This window comes from Heterodontus francisci, chromosome 37 (assembly GCF_036365525.1).
Source record: "Heterodontus francisci isolate sHetFra1 chromosome 37, sHetFra1.hap1, whole genome shotgun sequence".
NCBI classification, from domain to species: domain Eukaryota; kingdom Metazoa; phylum Chordata; class Chondrichthyes; order Heterodontiformes; family Heterodontidae; genus Heterodontus; species Heterodontus francisci.
Genome location: NC_090407.1, coordinates 17,198,655 through 17,213,041, shown reverse-complemented (window position 1 = coordinate 17,213,041; position 14,387 = coordinate 17,198,655). Strand labels below are relative to the sequence as shown.

General features: G+C 45.0%; 1 protein-coding gene across 3 annotated transcripts in view; it reads left to right on the top strand.

Moving 5' to 3' along the window:
* The first annotated feature begins 419 nt into the window (after positions 1-419).
* pank4 (pantothenate kinase 4 (inactive)) overlaps positions 420-14,387 on the top strand; it is a 77,977-nt gene continuing 64,009 nt past the window's right edge. For all 3 annotated transcript variants that reach the window (XM_068017176.1, XM_068017177.1, XM_068017175.1), the window contains exon 1: positions 420-565. In XM_068017176.1, the coding sequence (XP_067873277.1) occupies positions 424-565 (142 nt within the window). In that variant the 5' untranslated portion in view covers positions 420-423. The remainder of the gene's footprint in view (positions 566-14,387) is intronic.

Here is a 14,387-nt window from a genome sequence, read left to right as displayed (position 1 = left end):
CTTTAAGACAGACTTCAACCCAGCTTTTGGTCATCTGACCTGATATCCCCTCATGTGGTTCAGTGTCATATTTTGTTTTACAATGCTCCTGTGAAGCACTTTGGGACTTTTCATTACCCTAAAGTGGCTATATAAGTTGTTTTTGTGGGGTTCCATGTTTTGTATCTGATTTTACTGGGAGTCTGTGGGAGTGTCAGTAATTACAGAGATCCCTAGTTCTATGTACAGTTTTACAGGGTCATAGGGGTTGCCCAAGTAGCTAAGCCTCAGAACTCAGTATCATTCCACACTTTGTGAATGAACAATTGGTGCAGATGACGTAATGGCCTTGCATGCGTGTAACGTCACCGAATTTCCTCAGTGGCGTGCGGGTTGCATATGACGTTCGGTCTACGTATGACGCAGGGCGTTGTGGGAACGGCAATGGCGGTAGATTGCAGGAAGGCTGTTGGGGGCGTTCGAACGTCCCGCTCTGCGCGGGATGGCCTGGACAAAAGCATTACACTGCCGCCTGACGAGATTTTCCGAAACTTGGAGAATGCCAAGAGCTTCGCCATCGACATAGGTGAGCAGTGAAGTCAGCGTGGCGGCTATGTTGGGAGTGAGGGGCGGGTGATAACGGGCAGGGAACTGTTTGGCCTGAGAGGACTGGGGGGGGGGGCGGACGTGTCGTGGAGTGGACGGGGTGCGACGCGCATGCGCGGCATTGTGTAGCGCCTCCCACAGGTTGTAGTTCTCAGCAGGGACGCTACTGGTGGTTCGACGTTCAGAAACAGGGACTCTAAAACTACAACTCCCATCACGCATCGCTCTGGCAACCCACTCTGGGGACAAAAGTACGCAAACACGCAGGTGTTTATAGGACTGATGAAGTAAGTGCACCCAGCCAGTGTGGGACAGGAATGTACTTCATTCAGACCAACCTTCAGCACATGATTGTTATTTATCAGGGACCTCGTAATTTGTTATCTTTACAGCCAGTTAATAGGTTGGTCTAATAATTTCAGAGCATGACAGCCCCCCCATTTTACTTTCATTTTTAGTTATTTTTTCTTCCTATTTTTTACAATCTTTTTTTTGCATTTATTTCATTTCATCTTAGTTTGTTCAGTTTGCTTACCCACTGTTTTTTTTTCAGGTTTGCACTTGCTGCTGTTCAATATTCAGTGTATTAACACCTAATCTGTACTAATGCTTTGTCTTTCAACACACCATTAACATATTGTTTGCTTTTGCTCCGTGACCTTTTGGTCAGCTATGTGGCCTGGTCCAATCTAGACCTCCTTTGTTATCTCTTGCCCCACCCCCACCTCACTTGCTTATAACCTGTGACTTTTCTAATATTTGTCAGTTCCGAAGAAGGGTCACTGACCCGAAACGTTAACTCTGCTTCTCTTTTCACAGATGCTGCCAGACCTGCTGAGTGGTTCCAGCATTTCTTGTTTTTATTTCAGATTTCCAGCATCTGCAGTATTTTGATTTTATTATAATAGGTTGGTCTAACAGTTTGCATTTACAGAGCATCTTTAATGTTGATGGTCTTGACTATTCCAATGCTCTCCTGGACAGTTTCCCACCATGAACCATTCGTATACTTGAGCTCATCTAGAATAGTTTCTTAACTCTTGCCAAGTCCTGTTTGGCTGTTGTCCCTGACCTTGCTGACCTACATTGGCTTCCGATCCAACAATGCCTCAATGTTAAAATTCTCATCCTTGTGTTCAAATCCCTCCATTGCCTCATCCCTCGAAATTTCTGTCACCTCCTCCAGATCTGTGCTCCTCTGAGATCTCTGCAGCCCTCCAAATCAGACCTCGTGCACCTCCCAGAATTTCTTTGCTTCATGTTTAGTGGTTTGCCTCTAGCCATCTACGTCCTGAGCTCTGGAATTTCCTCCTTAAATCTTGCCACCTCTGCCTCTCTGTTCTCCTTTAAGACATTCCTTCAATCTTATCTCTGACCAAACATTTGGTCATCTGGCCTCCTATCTCCTCATGGCTCATTGTCAAATTTTGTTTGATGATTGCTCCTGTGAAGTGTCTTGGAAAGTTTTGCCATGTGAAAGACGCTATATCAATGCAGGTTGTTGTAGAAGAACAGCCCAAGTCACAGTAAGACCTCAATGTGTTTATCCTTGGACACATCTGTGATGGGGCAGTTTGCACATGATTATTTTTTGATTTTACTGACAACTATTTTTGTTGTAACTTCGTAATTGAAAGAAAATATGTTTTTTCTTCCTGCCAGTCTTATCTACCACCTTTTTCCCATAAAGGCGCTGACGCTATTGGAATATGGTTCCACTGATGCCAGGTCCCGTCTTGTGAAAAATCAATGTTGACCAGGCTGTTAGATGGTTGGTATTCGTGGGTAACATTCAAGAAAGGAAGCAGTCCATTTTTCCTTTCTCTTCCCTCTTGATCCATGACGGCTGAAGCCAAATGGAATAGACTAGAATGGGCGGCTAGTTTTGTTTGGCTGGCATGGACGCGATGGGCTGAATGGCCTCCTGTGCTGTAATGTTTCTGTGGTTCTACTACTGATAGCCTGGCTGAGATTACGTAACTCAGCACAGATGAGAGATCAAATATCCTCTTGTTTGTAGCTAAGCTACTCATGTATTCCCACCCTTCTGCACCAGTGTCTGACATTTATTTCAGTAATGTGTGATAATAGAAATTATAAAGACTCATATATGCATTTTCCCAGCCAGTTAAAGAATGTTCTCCATTGGGAAACGATTAATTATTTAGAGAGTCATGTGTGAATTGCTCATTGCCAACTTTAAAAAAAAACAGACTTTGAAACTAATAAATGGCTTGCCAGTTATAGAAAACTGAGGTTTGAGCATAACAGCAGTTTGTAAAATTGAATGCCCACCTTAGTGTAAGCAATGTTAGGGCATACAGTTTTCCAGTTCATAATTTCCTGGAATGGAACAATTTGATTCAGTAATGCACAGGTTTTTCTAATAAAATCCAGAGACATTCAGTCAATATTCAGAATTTAAAAAATCTTTGTGATCATGGGAAATTTGTGTAAAAGAGTTTCAAATCCTTATATGTTCGTATTTCTGGTTGGACTGTGTGATTGAGACAAGTAGTTGCTTATATTTAGCTGAAAGGAAATGGAGGAAACTTATTGGAAATGGTATTTATTTGATCTGAGGATTGATGGAATAATAGAATGGGTACATTGGATAAATATTGTAAGAATTAAATTGCTGGCATGTTGTCCAGATGTAACTTTTTCTTTGTGAAAGCACAATGTGCTGGAAATAGACAATATGTTAGTCAGCGTCTGTGAAGAGAAAAGAAAGGTGGTGATGTTTACACGTGTGCCATTCATCACAACGGATACACAAATGGAACCTCAATTGATTGACTTGCTGCATATTTCTTGTTCTTTCTGTTGTTATTTGATTTCCAGCCTTTGTTTTTCTGTGCCTGCTTTGTATAGTTGAGGAACCATTCTCCTCCCTGAGTTACCAGTTGTGGGTTGAAGTCCCCATTCCAGTGATTGAACACAAAATCTGGGCTGATGTTCCATTGCAGTCTCGAAGAAGTGCTACATTGTTGGTAGTGAGGCCCTTTGGATGAGCTGTTAACCCAAGCTGTCTGCTTGTTCTAGTATAAAATAAAAACAAAAATGCTGGAAATACTCAGCAGGTATGGCAGCATCTGTGGAGAGAGAAGCAGAGTTAACGTTTCAGGTCAGTGACCCTTCATCGGAACTGGCAGAGGCCTAGAAATGTAATAAGTTTTAAGCAAGTGAAGCAGGGGTGGGGCAAGAGATATGTTGATAGGACAAGGTCACAGAGAATAACTGACCAGAAGGTCATGGAGCAAAGGCAAATGGTATGTTAATGGTGTGGTGAAAGACAAAGCGTTAGTACAGAGAGGGTGTTAATTGACAGAAAACTGAACAGCCTGGCCCCAAGCACAAACATAAAAAAACAGTGGGTAGGCACAGTATAAACAAACTAAACAAATTAAAATAAAATAAACACATAAAAAATAAGTAAAAATAAAAAGGTGGGGTGGGGGGGGGGGTCCGTCATGCTCTGAAATTATTGAACTCAATGTTCGGTCTGGCAGGCTGTAGCATGCCTAATCGGTAAATGAGATGCTGTTCCTCGAGCTTTTGTTGATGTTCACTGGAACACTGCAGCAATCCCAGGAGAGAGATGTGAGCATGAGAGCAAGGGGGAGTGTTGAAATGGCTGCTTGTTCTAGTATATAAAATAAAAACAAGAAATGCTGGAAATACTCAGCGGGTCTGGCAGTATCTGTAGAGAGAGAAGCAGAGTTAACATTTCAGGTCTGTGACCCTTCATCAGAACAGTTCTGAAGAAAGGTCACTGACCTGAAACGTTAACTCTGCTCTCTCTACAGATGCTGCCAGACCTGCTGAGTATTTCCAGCATTTCTTGTTTTTATTTCAGATTTCCAGCATCTGCAGTATTTTGCTTTTATTTTAATGCTTGTTCTAGTGTTGTGGATGGTAGTTTAAAGTTCTCATAGTTTTTTTTAAGAAGAGCAGGGAACATTTTCAATGTCCTACCCTCAACCAAAAACAGATTGACTAACCATTTAATGTATTGCTGTTTGTGTGGGTGCTTGCTGTGTGCAGAATGATTATGGAGCTTGTCTAGATGGCTGTGGTTAAACTTATTAAATTACATATGAAATATGTTGAGATATTTGAGATAAGATGCTGTATAAATGTAACTCTTTTCCAATTTACTGTGAGAATAAGCGTAAGGTACTGTATTGATAACCAAAGAATTCAAGAGGTGGCAGTAATGTGGCACATTATGATTTGGCAATCAGGTTTTGTTTGTAAACTGTGGTTTGCAGGGCTTCTAGAAGCAGGTTCTCGTGGTTGATTTCAGATCAGTGTTTCTGTAACTCTTGGGTGATTTTTAGGGCTATGACAAAAGAACAGATGAGTGGGACTAATTGGATAGCTCTTTCAAAGAGCTAAATAGCCTCCAGCTGTAATTGTCTATGACAAGTAGATTTTTAAATATTTCATGTGTGCCAAGACACCAATTTAAGGGGCACACATAAATGGGCCCCCTAATGGTTCGGTACTGCATCCCCTTGTCTGAATTATTTTAATCTCAGCTTGGGAAAAATATTTGGTTTCCTTCTCCTGAGACTGGTAAGAAAAATCAGCTTCTCATTGCTCTCCAGTTACCTCTCCTGGAAAGTGTCCTGAAACCTGTTGACTTCAGGTTTGGGTTTAGCTGTGATTGTCAAAGCAGTATTTGGCTACAGGGAGTCGTCATTCAGCTCGCATGTAACAGAGAGTGACAGGGATACACGCCCTGCTTCAGTTCCTTCCTGAGTTGCTAACTGTAAGATAGTTTTACCAATGGAGTTTGGAGGTAGAAATATACTGCTTTACTACATTACACCAGGGCAGAGGGACTTCACTTATGTGGAGAGACGAGAGAAGTTGGATTGGTCTCAGAGAATTGAAAGGAGATTTAGCAGAGGCGATCTAAATCACAAGGGGTTTTGATGAGTGTAGATTAGGAGAAACTTTCTACCAGTGGGAGGATTGGTAACCAGAAGACACCGATTTAAGATAACAACAACCACTTATTTATATAGTGTCTTTAATGTAATAAAATGTCACAAAGCACTTGACAGGAGCATTATAAAACAAAGTATGATACCGAGCTGCAAAAGGAGATATTAGGTGACATGAGCAAAAGCTTGGTTAAAAAGGTAGGTTTTAAGGAGTGTCTCAATGGAGGAAAAGGAGACAGAGAGTGGTAGGGAGGGTATTCCAGAGCTTGGGACGTAGGCAGCTGAAGGCATGCCACCATGGTGGAGTGATGAAAATCGGGGATGCTAAAGAGGCCAGAATTAGAGGAGTACATATATCTTGGAGGGTTGTGGGACTGGAGGAGATTAGAGATAGGGAGGGTGAGGCCATGGATGGATTTGAAAACAAGGATAACTTTAAAATTCAGACATTGCTTTACTGGGAGCCATTGTAGGTCAGCGAGCACAGGGATGATAGATGAACAGGACTTGGTGCGAGTTAAGACACGGGCAGCAAAGCTTTGGATGACCTCAAGTTTACGGAGAGTCGAATGTGGGAGACCAGACAGGAGTGCGTTGGCATAGTCAAGTCTAGAGGTAACGATGGCACGAATGAGGGTTTCAGCAGCAGATGAGCTGAGACGGGTGAATTTGGGTGATGTTATGGAGTTGGAAATAGGTCTTAGTGATGGCATGAATTTGTGGTCGGAAGCTCATCTCGGGGTCAAATGTGACACCAGGGTTGCGAACACACTGTTGCCAGGGAGAGGGATGGAGTCGGTAGCTGGGGAATGGAATTTGGAGTGGGGTCCGCACACAGTGGCTTCAGTCTTTCCAGTGTTTAATTGGAGGAAATTTCTGCTCATCCAGCACTGAAAGTTGGATAAGCAGTCTAATAATTTAGCAACAGTAGAGGAGTCGAGAGAAGTGATGGTGAGGTAGAGCTGAGTGTTGTCCGCATATAGGTGAAAAGTAATGCTATGCTTTCAGATGTTGTCACCGAGGGGCAGCCTGTTGATGAGAAATGGGGGCAGGCGGTGGCGTAGTGGTATTATCACTGGACTAGTAACCCAGAGACCCAAAGTGTTTCTCTGGGGACATGGGTTCGAATCCCACCACAGCAGAAGGTGGAATTTGAATTTAATTAATAAATCTGGAATTGAAAAGCTAGTCTAATGATGGCCATGAAACCATTGTCGATTGTTATAAAAACCCATCTGGTTCACTAATGTCCTTTAGGGAAGGAAATCTGCTGGCCTTACCTGGTCTGGCCTACATGTGACTCCAGAACACAGCAATGTGGTTAACTCTTACATGCCCTCTGAAATGGCCCAGCAAGCCACTCAGTTGTATCTAACCGCTACAAAGTCTATAAAAAGGAAAGAAACCGGACGGACCACCCGGCATCGACTTAGGCACCAGAAATGACAACGGCAAATCCAGCCCTGTCGACCCTGCAAAGTCCTCCTTACTAACATCTGGGGGCTTGTGCCACAGGTGGGAGAGCTGTCCCACAGACTAGTCAAGCAACAGCCTGACATAGTCATACTCATGGAATCATACCTTACAGACAATGTCCCAGACACTGCCGTCACCATCCCCGGGTATGTCCTGTCCCACCAGCAGGACAGACCCACCAGAGGTGGCGGGTCAGTGGTATACAGTAGGGAGGGAGTTGCCCTGGGAGCCCTCAACATCGACTCCGGACCCCATGAAGTCTCATGGCATCAGATCAAACATGGGCAAGGTAACCTCCTACTGAGTCCCACCTACCGCCCTCCCTCAGCTGATGACAGTACTCCTCCATGTTGAACACCACTTGGAGGAAGCACTGAGGGTGGCAAGGGCACAAAATGTACTCTGGGCGGGGGACTTCAATGTCCATCGCCATGAGTGGCTCGGTAGCACCACTACTGACACAGCTGGCCGAGTCCTAAAGGACATAGCTGCTAGACAGGGTCAGCAGCAGGTGGTGGGGGAACCAACACGAGGGAAAAACATACTTGACCTTGTCCTTCCCAATCTGCCTGCCGCAGATGCTTCTGTCCATGGCTGTATTGGTAGGAGTGACCACTGCACAGTCCTTGTGGAGACGAAGTTCCGCCTTCACATTGAGGATACCATCCATCGTGTTGTGTGGCACTATCACCGTGCTAAATGGGATAGATTTCGAACAGATCTAGCAATGCAAAACTGGGCATCCATGAGGCGCTGTGGGCCATCAGCAGCAGCAGAATTGTACTCAACCACAATCTGTAACCTCATGGCCCGGCATATCCCCCACTCTACCATTACCATCAAGCCAGGAGACCAACCCTGGTTCAATGAAGAGTGCAGGAGGGCATGCCAGGAGCAGCACCAGGCATACCTCAAAATGAGGTGTCAACCTGGTGAAGCTACAACACAGGACTATCTGCGTGTCAAACTGCGTAAGCAGCATGCGATAGACAGAGCGAAGCAATCCCATAACCAACGGATCAGATCGAAGCTCTGCAGTCCTGCTGCATCCAGCCATGAATGGTGGTGGACAATTAAACAACTAACTGGAGGAGGTGGCTCCACAAATATCCCCATCCTCAATGATGGGGGAGCCCAGCACATCAGTGCGCAAGATAAGGCTGAAGCATTTGCAACAATCTTCAGCCAGAATTGCTGAGTTGATGATCCATCTCTGCTTCCTCCTGAAGTTCCCAGCATCACAGATGCCAGACGTCAGCCAATTTGATTCACTCCGTGTGATATCAAGAACTTAAGGCACTGGATACTGCAAAAGCTATGGGCCCTGACAATATTCCGGCAATAGTACTGAAGACCTGTGCTCCAGAACTTGCCGCGCCCCGAGCCAAGCTTTTCCAGTACAGCTACAACACTGGCATCTACCCTGCAATGTGGAAAATTGCCCAGGTATGTCCTATACACAAAAAGCAGGACAAGTCCAACCCGGCCAATTACCGCCCCATCAGCCTACTCTCAATCATCAGTAAAGTGATGGAAGGTGTCATCAACAGTGCCATCAAGCGGCACTTGCTTAGCAGTAACCTGCTCAGTGACGCTCAGTTTGGGTTCCGCCAGGGCCACTCAGCTCCTGACCTCATCACAGCCTTGGTTCAAACATGGACAAAAGAGCTGAACTCGAGGTGAGATGAGAGTGACTGCCCTTGACATCAAGGCAGCATTTCACCGAGTATGGCATCAAGGAGCCCTAGCAAAACTGAGGTCAATGGGAATCAGGGGGAAAACCCTCCGCTGGCTGGAGTCATACCTCGCGCAAAGGAAGATGGTTGTGGTTGTTGGAGGTCAATCATCTGAGCTCCAGGACATCACTGCAGATGTTCCTCAGGGTAGTGTCCTAGGCCCAACCATCTTCAGCTGCTTCATCAATGACCTTCCTTCAATCATAAGGTCAGAAGTGGGGATGTTCGCTGATGATTGCACAATGTTCAGCACCATTCGTGACTCCTCAGATACTGAAGCAGTCTCTGTAGAAATGCACCAAGACCTCGACAATATCCAGGCTTGGGCTGATAAGTGGCAAGTAACATTCACGCCACACAAGTGCCAGGCAATGACCATCTCCAACAAGAGAGAATCTAACCATCTCCCCTTGACATTCAACAGCATTGCCATCGCCTAATCCCCCACTATCAACATCCTAGGGGCTACCATTGACCAGAAACTGAACTGGAGTAGCCATATAAATACCGTGGCTACAAGAGCAGGTCAGAGGCTGGGAATCCTGAGGCGAGTAACTCACCTCCTGACTCCCCAAAGCCTGTCCACCCTCTACAAGGCAGAAGTCAGGAGTGTGATGGAATACTCTCCACTTGCCTGGATGGGTGCAGCTCCAACAACACTCGAAGCTCGACGCCATCCAGGACAAAGCAGCCTGCTTGATTGGCACCCCATCTACAAACATTCACTCCCTCCACCACCGACGCACAGTGGCAGCAGTGTGTACCATCTCCAAGATGCACTGCAGCAATGCACCAAGGCTCCTTAGACAGCACTATCCAAACCCACGACCTCTACCAACTAGAAGGATAAGGGCAGCAAATACATGGGAATACCACCACCTGCAAGTTCCCCTCCAAGTCACACACCATCCTGACTTGGAACTATATCACCGTTCCTTCACTGTCGCTGGGTCAAAATCCTGGAACTCCCTTCCTAACAGCACTGTGGGTGTACCTACCCCAAATGGACTTCAGCGGTTTAAGAAGGCAGCTCACCACCACCTTCTCAAGGGCAATTAGGGATGGGCAATAAATGCTGACCTGGCCAGTGATGCCTACATCCCATGAATGAATATAAAAAAAAAAAATAGGGGGCCAAGAATAGATCCTTGGGCGACACCAGAGGTAATGGTGCAGGAGCAGGCAGAGATGCTACTGCAAATGATTCTCTATCTACGATTAACCAGGTGAGAGTAGTCCCACCCAGCTGGATAGTAGAGAGGCCTTGGAGGATGATGGTGTGGTCAGCCATGTCAAAGGCTGCAGACAGGCCGAGAAGGATGAGGAAGGATAGTTTACCTTTTGTTACAGTCACATTGGATGTCATTTGTGACTGAAGAGAGCTGTTTCGGTACTGTGGCAGAGATGGAAACCTGATTGGAGGGATTCAAACATGTAGTTCCAGGAAAGACGGGCATGAATTTGGAAGGCAACGACACGTTCAAGGATTTTGGAGAGGAAAAGGTAGTTTGAGATGGGCCAATAGTTTGTAAGGGTGTTGGGGTCAAGGGTTGGATTTTTTTGAAGAGTGGGGTGATGATGGCAGATTTAAAGGAGAGTGGGACAACATCTGAAGAGAGAGAGCCATTTACAATATTGGCTAACATGGGGACCAGGAAGGGATGTTGGGTAGTTGGCACTTTAGTGGGAATAGGATCGAGTGAACGGAAGGTGGGTCTCATGGACAAGGTGAGCTCAGAGAGGGCATGAGGGGAGATGGGAGAGAAACTCGAAAGCTGTGCGTTCAGGGCGAGGGCAGGGGGAGCATTCGAGAAAATTTGGCCAGGTGGGCTAGTGGAAGGGAGCATCGCGTGGCAAAGGCAGCTGATTGGATAGTCTCGATCTTAGTGACAAAGAGGTCCATGAGCTTCTCTCACTTATTGTTGGTAAGGGTGGAGGAGAGAGGGGTTTAAGAAGATGGTGTGCAGTAGAGAAAAGAAGCTGGGAGTAATCTTTGCCTTCCAGGATAATCTTGGAATAGTGAGTAGTTTTAGCAGACGAGAGCAGGACCTGATAATGTTTTAAGTGGTCCAGCTAGATAATTGGCAAAAGAATCAGAGGAGAGGTGACGTTCCAGCAAAGATTGGTTGATGACCATTTTCTCTTTTTTTTTCTCTTTATATCTAAACTCTTCTTCTTTGGCCTCCTTATCTCGAGAGACAATGGGTAAGCGCCTGGAGGTGGTCAGTGGTGTGTGGAGCAGAGCCTGGAGTGGCTATAAAGGCCAATTCTAGAGTGACAGGCTCTTCCACAGGTGCTGCAGAAAAATTTGTTTGTCGGGGCTGTTGCACAGTTGGCTCTCCCCTTGCGCCTCTGTCTTTTCTCCTGCCAACTGCTAAGTCTCTTCGACTCGTCACACTTTAGCCCCGCCTTTATGGCTGCCCGCCAGCTCTGGCGAACGCTGGCAACTGACTCCCACGACTTGTGATCAATGTCACAGGACCTCATGTCGCGTTTGCAGACGTCTTTAAAGCGGAGACATGGACGGCCGGTGGGTCTGATACCAGTGGCGAGCTCGCTGTACAATGTGTCTTTGGGGATCCTGCCATCTTCCATGTGGCTCACATGGCCAAGCCATCTCAAGCGCCGCTGACTCAGTAGTGTGTATAAGCTGGGGATGTTGGCCGCCTCGAGGACTTCTCCGTTGGAGATACGGTCGTGCCACCTGATGCCAAGTATTCTCCGGCGGCAGCGAAGATGGAATGAATTGAGACGTCGCTCTTGGCTGACATACGTTGTCCAGGCCTCGCTGCCATTGAGCAAGGTACTGAGGACACAGGCCTGATACACTCGGACTTTTGTGTTAAACTAAGGAATTTTAATTAGGGTTAGTATAACATTAATTAGAATAGTAACCATAAGAATCTTCTGAGACTCAGGTGATTTATAGTAAAGTTTTATTTGTTTTAAGGTTTACCAGCAGTAGTAAAGCTTACTAGAAGTGAAGATTAGTAGTAATGGGGTTTATTAATTATAAATTAAGATTAATCAATTAATTAACACATTATAAAGATGGCAGTATGTGGGAGCTGGTGGATCCACCGCAAACACGTTTGCGGTAAGTATCTGACTCTTGAGGAGCCAAAGCTGCTCAAGCCGCAATGAGCTGGAGGCCGAGCTACATACGCTATGATGCATCAGGGAGGGGGTTAGTTACCTGGGCACTCTGTTCCAGAAGCCAGTCACACCCCTTAGGCTAGGGTCTTCAGATTTGATCAGTGGTCAGGGACAGGAAGGTGTGACTGCAAGTGAGGCAGGTAAGGGGATCAAGAAGGCAGAAGTGGAGGAGCCTCAGCCCTTTCAATTGTCCAACAGGTTTGAGGTACTTTCTACTTGTATAGATGAGAGTGAGGGCTGCAAGGTGGATGAGCAAACTAATCATGGCATCATTGTACAGGAAGCCATTCATGCAGGGGGAGTAAATAGGAATGTAGTGGTAGTAGGAGATAGTATAGTTAGGGGGATAGACATCCTTCTCTGCAGCCAAGAGCGAGAGTCCAGAAGGCTGTGTTGCCTGCCTAGTGCCAGGGTTTGGGACATCTGCTCAGGGCTGGAGAGGAACTTTCAGTGGGAGGAGGAGGATCCAGTTGTTGTGGTCCACGTGGGGTACCAATGACATAGATAGGTCTAGGAAAGATGTTGAAGAACGAACTGTATAGAGAGTATGAGCAGCTAGTGCCTAACTTGAGAAGCAGTACCTCAAAGGTGGTAATCTCTGGATTATTACCTGAGCCATGAGCAAATTGAAGTAGGGTAAATATGCATGGCCCAAAGATTGGTGTGGAAGAAATGGGTTTTGATTCAAGGGGCACTGGCACCATTACTGGGGAAAGTGGGAGTTGTACAGTTGAGACAGTCTTCACCTGAACTGTGCTGGGACCAGTTTTCTGGCAAGTCATATAACTAGGGCAGTAGAAAGGGCTTTAAACTAAATAGGGGGCGAGGGATCACGTAAGGGAAGATGTGGTAATTTAGAGAGAGGAGCAAGTTCGCAATAAGGGAATTGATAATCTGAGTGTGGCAGGAAGGGAAGATTGGAGGGAAGCAAAACTTGCAACATGAAGTAGAAAACGATTAAGTGAAATTAGAAGACAGATGAAGCGAAAGCAAGCATCAAATAGGATCAGAATGCGGAATAATTCTAAAAAGGCAAATTTAAGGGCAATCTATCTGGAGGCATGCAGCATTCGTAACCAGCTAGATGATTTAAGCTCAAATACAGGTAAATGGGTATGATCTAATTGCCATTTCAGAGCCATGGTTACAGGGTGACCAAGACTGGGAACTGAATATTCAAGGATATTTGTCATTTAGGAAGGATAGGCAAAAAGGAGGTGGAGCAGTGCTCTTAATCAGGGACAAGATCAGTACATTAGTGAGAGAGGATCTTAGATCGAAGGATCAATGTATAGAATCAGTTTGGATAGAACTGAGAGGCAGTAAGGGACAGCAGATATTGATGGGATTTGTTTATAGGCCACCAAACAGTTGCAGTAATGTTGGGTACGGTATAAATCAGGAAATTAGAGGTGCATGTAACATGGATAATACAGTAATACTGGGTGACTTCAATTTACATATAGACTGAGTAAACCTAACCAGCACGAATGCTGTGAAGGATGAATTACTGGAGTGTTTACGGGATGGGTTTCTGGAGCAGTATGTTGAACAAACTAGGGATCAGACTATTTTAGATTTAGTATTATGTAATGAGAAAGGGCTAATTAATAACCTTGCTGTAAAGGAGTTTTTGGGAAATAGTGACTATAATATGACAGAATTTTACATTAAGTTTGAAAATGATATTCATTCTGAAACTAGGGTCTTAAATCTCAACAAAGGAAACTATGAAGGTATGAGCGGCAAGTTGGCTATGGTGGATTGGGAAAATACACTAAAAGATTTGACAGTAGACACGAAATGGCTAGTATTTAAAGAAGTATTGCATGGTCTGCAACAAATATACATTCTTCTAAGACGCAAAAACCCAACAGGAAGGATGAATCAACCATGGCTAACAAAAGAAGTTAAAGATTGCATTAGATCAAAGGAAGTGGTTTATAAGGTTGCCAGAAAAGTGGTAAGCCCGAGGATTGGGAGCAATTTAGAATCCAGAAAAGGATGACCAAGGAACTGATGCAGGAAAGGAAAAGAGAATATGAATGCAAGCTAGCGAGAAACATAAAGGTGGACTATAAAATCTCCTTTAGGTATGTGAAAAGGAAAATATTAGCAAGGACAAATGTGGGTCCATTACAGGCGGAGACAGGAAAAGTTATAATGGAGAATAGGGAAATGGCGGAGAAATTAAACTATTACTTTGTGTCTGTCTTCACAGAAGATACAGCACATCTCCCAGAAATACGAAGCAACCAAGGGACTTGTGAAAATGAGGAACTGAAAGAAATTAATATTAGTAAAGACATAGTACTCGGAAAATTAACTGGATTGAAGGTTGATAAATCCCCTGGACCAGATGAGCTACATCCCAGAGCGTTGAGGACATGGCTATGGAGATAGTGGATGCATTGGTGGTTATCTTTCAAAATTCTATAGATTCTGGAAAGGTTCCTGGAGACTGGAAAGTAGCAAATGT